General features: G+C 62.4%; 1 protein-coding gene across 1 annotated transcript in view; it reads left to right on the top strand.

Moving 5' to 3' along the window:
• The window catches only part of RYK (receptor-like tyrosine kinase), a 110,382-nt gene that overhangs the window by 523 nt on the left and 108,970 nt on the right, over positions 1–889 (top strand). The window contains exon 2 of the mRNA XM_010858309.1: positions 517–887. Coding sequence (XP_010856611.1) covers positions 517–887 — 371 coding nt within the window. The remainder of the gene's footprint in view (positions 1–516; positions 888–889) is intronic.

The following is an 889-nucleotide window of genomic DNA, read 5'->3' on the forward strand; positions in this document are numbered from 1 at the left end:
CGGGCGGAGAGCTGTCAAAGTCCAGCATGGACCATATATTAACGACCCCAAATGCACGTTGATTATAGAGATGCAGAACGATTATAAAAAATAAAAATTTGTCACATGTAGAAATAAGGTTAAAAAGTTTGCTGAACAAGATCTCGGAAAATAAAAGTATATAGTATATACCCATGAAGACAGACACAGAAATGTTAATGTTGACCTCTGTTGGTAGGATAAAAGGTGATTTCTATTTGTCTCCATCTTCTCTCCAAACGAAAAGCATGTTTCTCTTTTGCAATTCGCGGCTGCATCCACGCAATTCCCTGGATTTGGGAGCCCGGTCTGCTGCAGGCGCGGCCTGGGCCTGCCTGCCACGACCCTCCATCCTGGGCGGGTGTGTGTGTGTTACAGACAATAGGCAAGCAAACATCAGGCTGGTAACAACGTGGGACGACGGCTGGCTCCTTTAGAGGGTGACCGGAGAGTCCTAGGCCAGCAATGCTACTCGAAAAGCAAAGGGCTCCTCGCGAGGTTCGGGGTCCGCACAGAGGAGGCGGTGCGTGCGTGCGCGCTCTCAGGGCGGCGGCGGCGGCGCGCGCGCGCGCTACCGCGACCCGCTCCCCGCAGCGGACGATGCCGCCGAGGAGGAGGAGGCGGCGGCGGCGGCGGCGGCGCGCTCCGGCGGTCTGAAGCGGCGGCCGGCTGCCACGGGCCGGCGGCGCGATGAGCTGGGCGGCCGCCCCCGGCTCGGGGCTGTGAGGGGCTCGGGGCCGGGGGTGGGCGGCGGCGGCGCAGCGGGCGGCCCACGCTTCTCTTCAGCGGCGGCGGCGGTGGCCATGCGCGGGACGGCGGGACCGGGGCCGCCGGGCCAGGGCCGCCTCCCGGGGACCCGCGGCCTGAAGGC

Source organism: Bison bison, unplaced genomic scaffold, assembly GCF_000754665.1.
Source record: "Bison bison bison isolate TAMUID 2011002044 unplaced genomic scaffold, Bison_UMD1.0 scf7180017864384, whole genome shotgun sequence".
Lineage (NCBI taxonomy): Eukaryota > Metazoa > Chordata > Mammalia > Artiodactyla > Bovidae > Bison > Bison bison.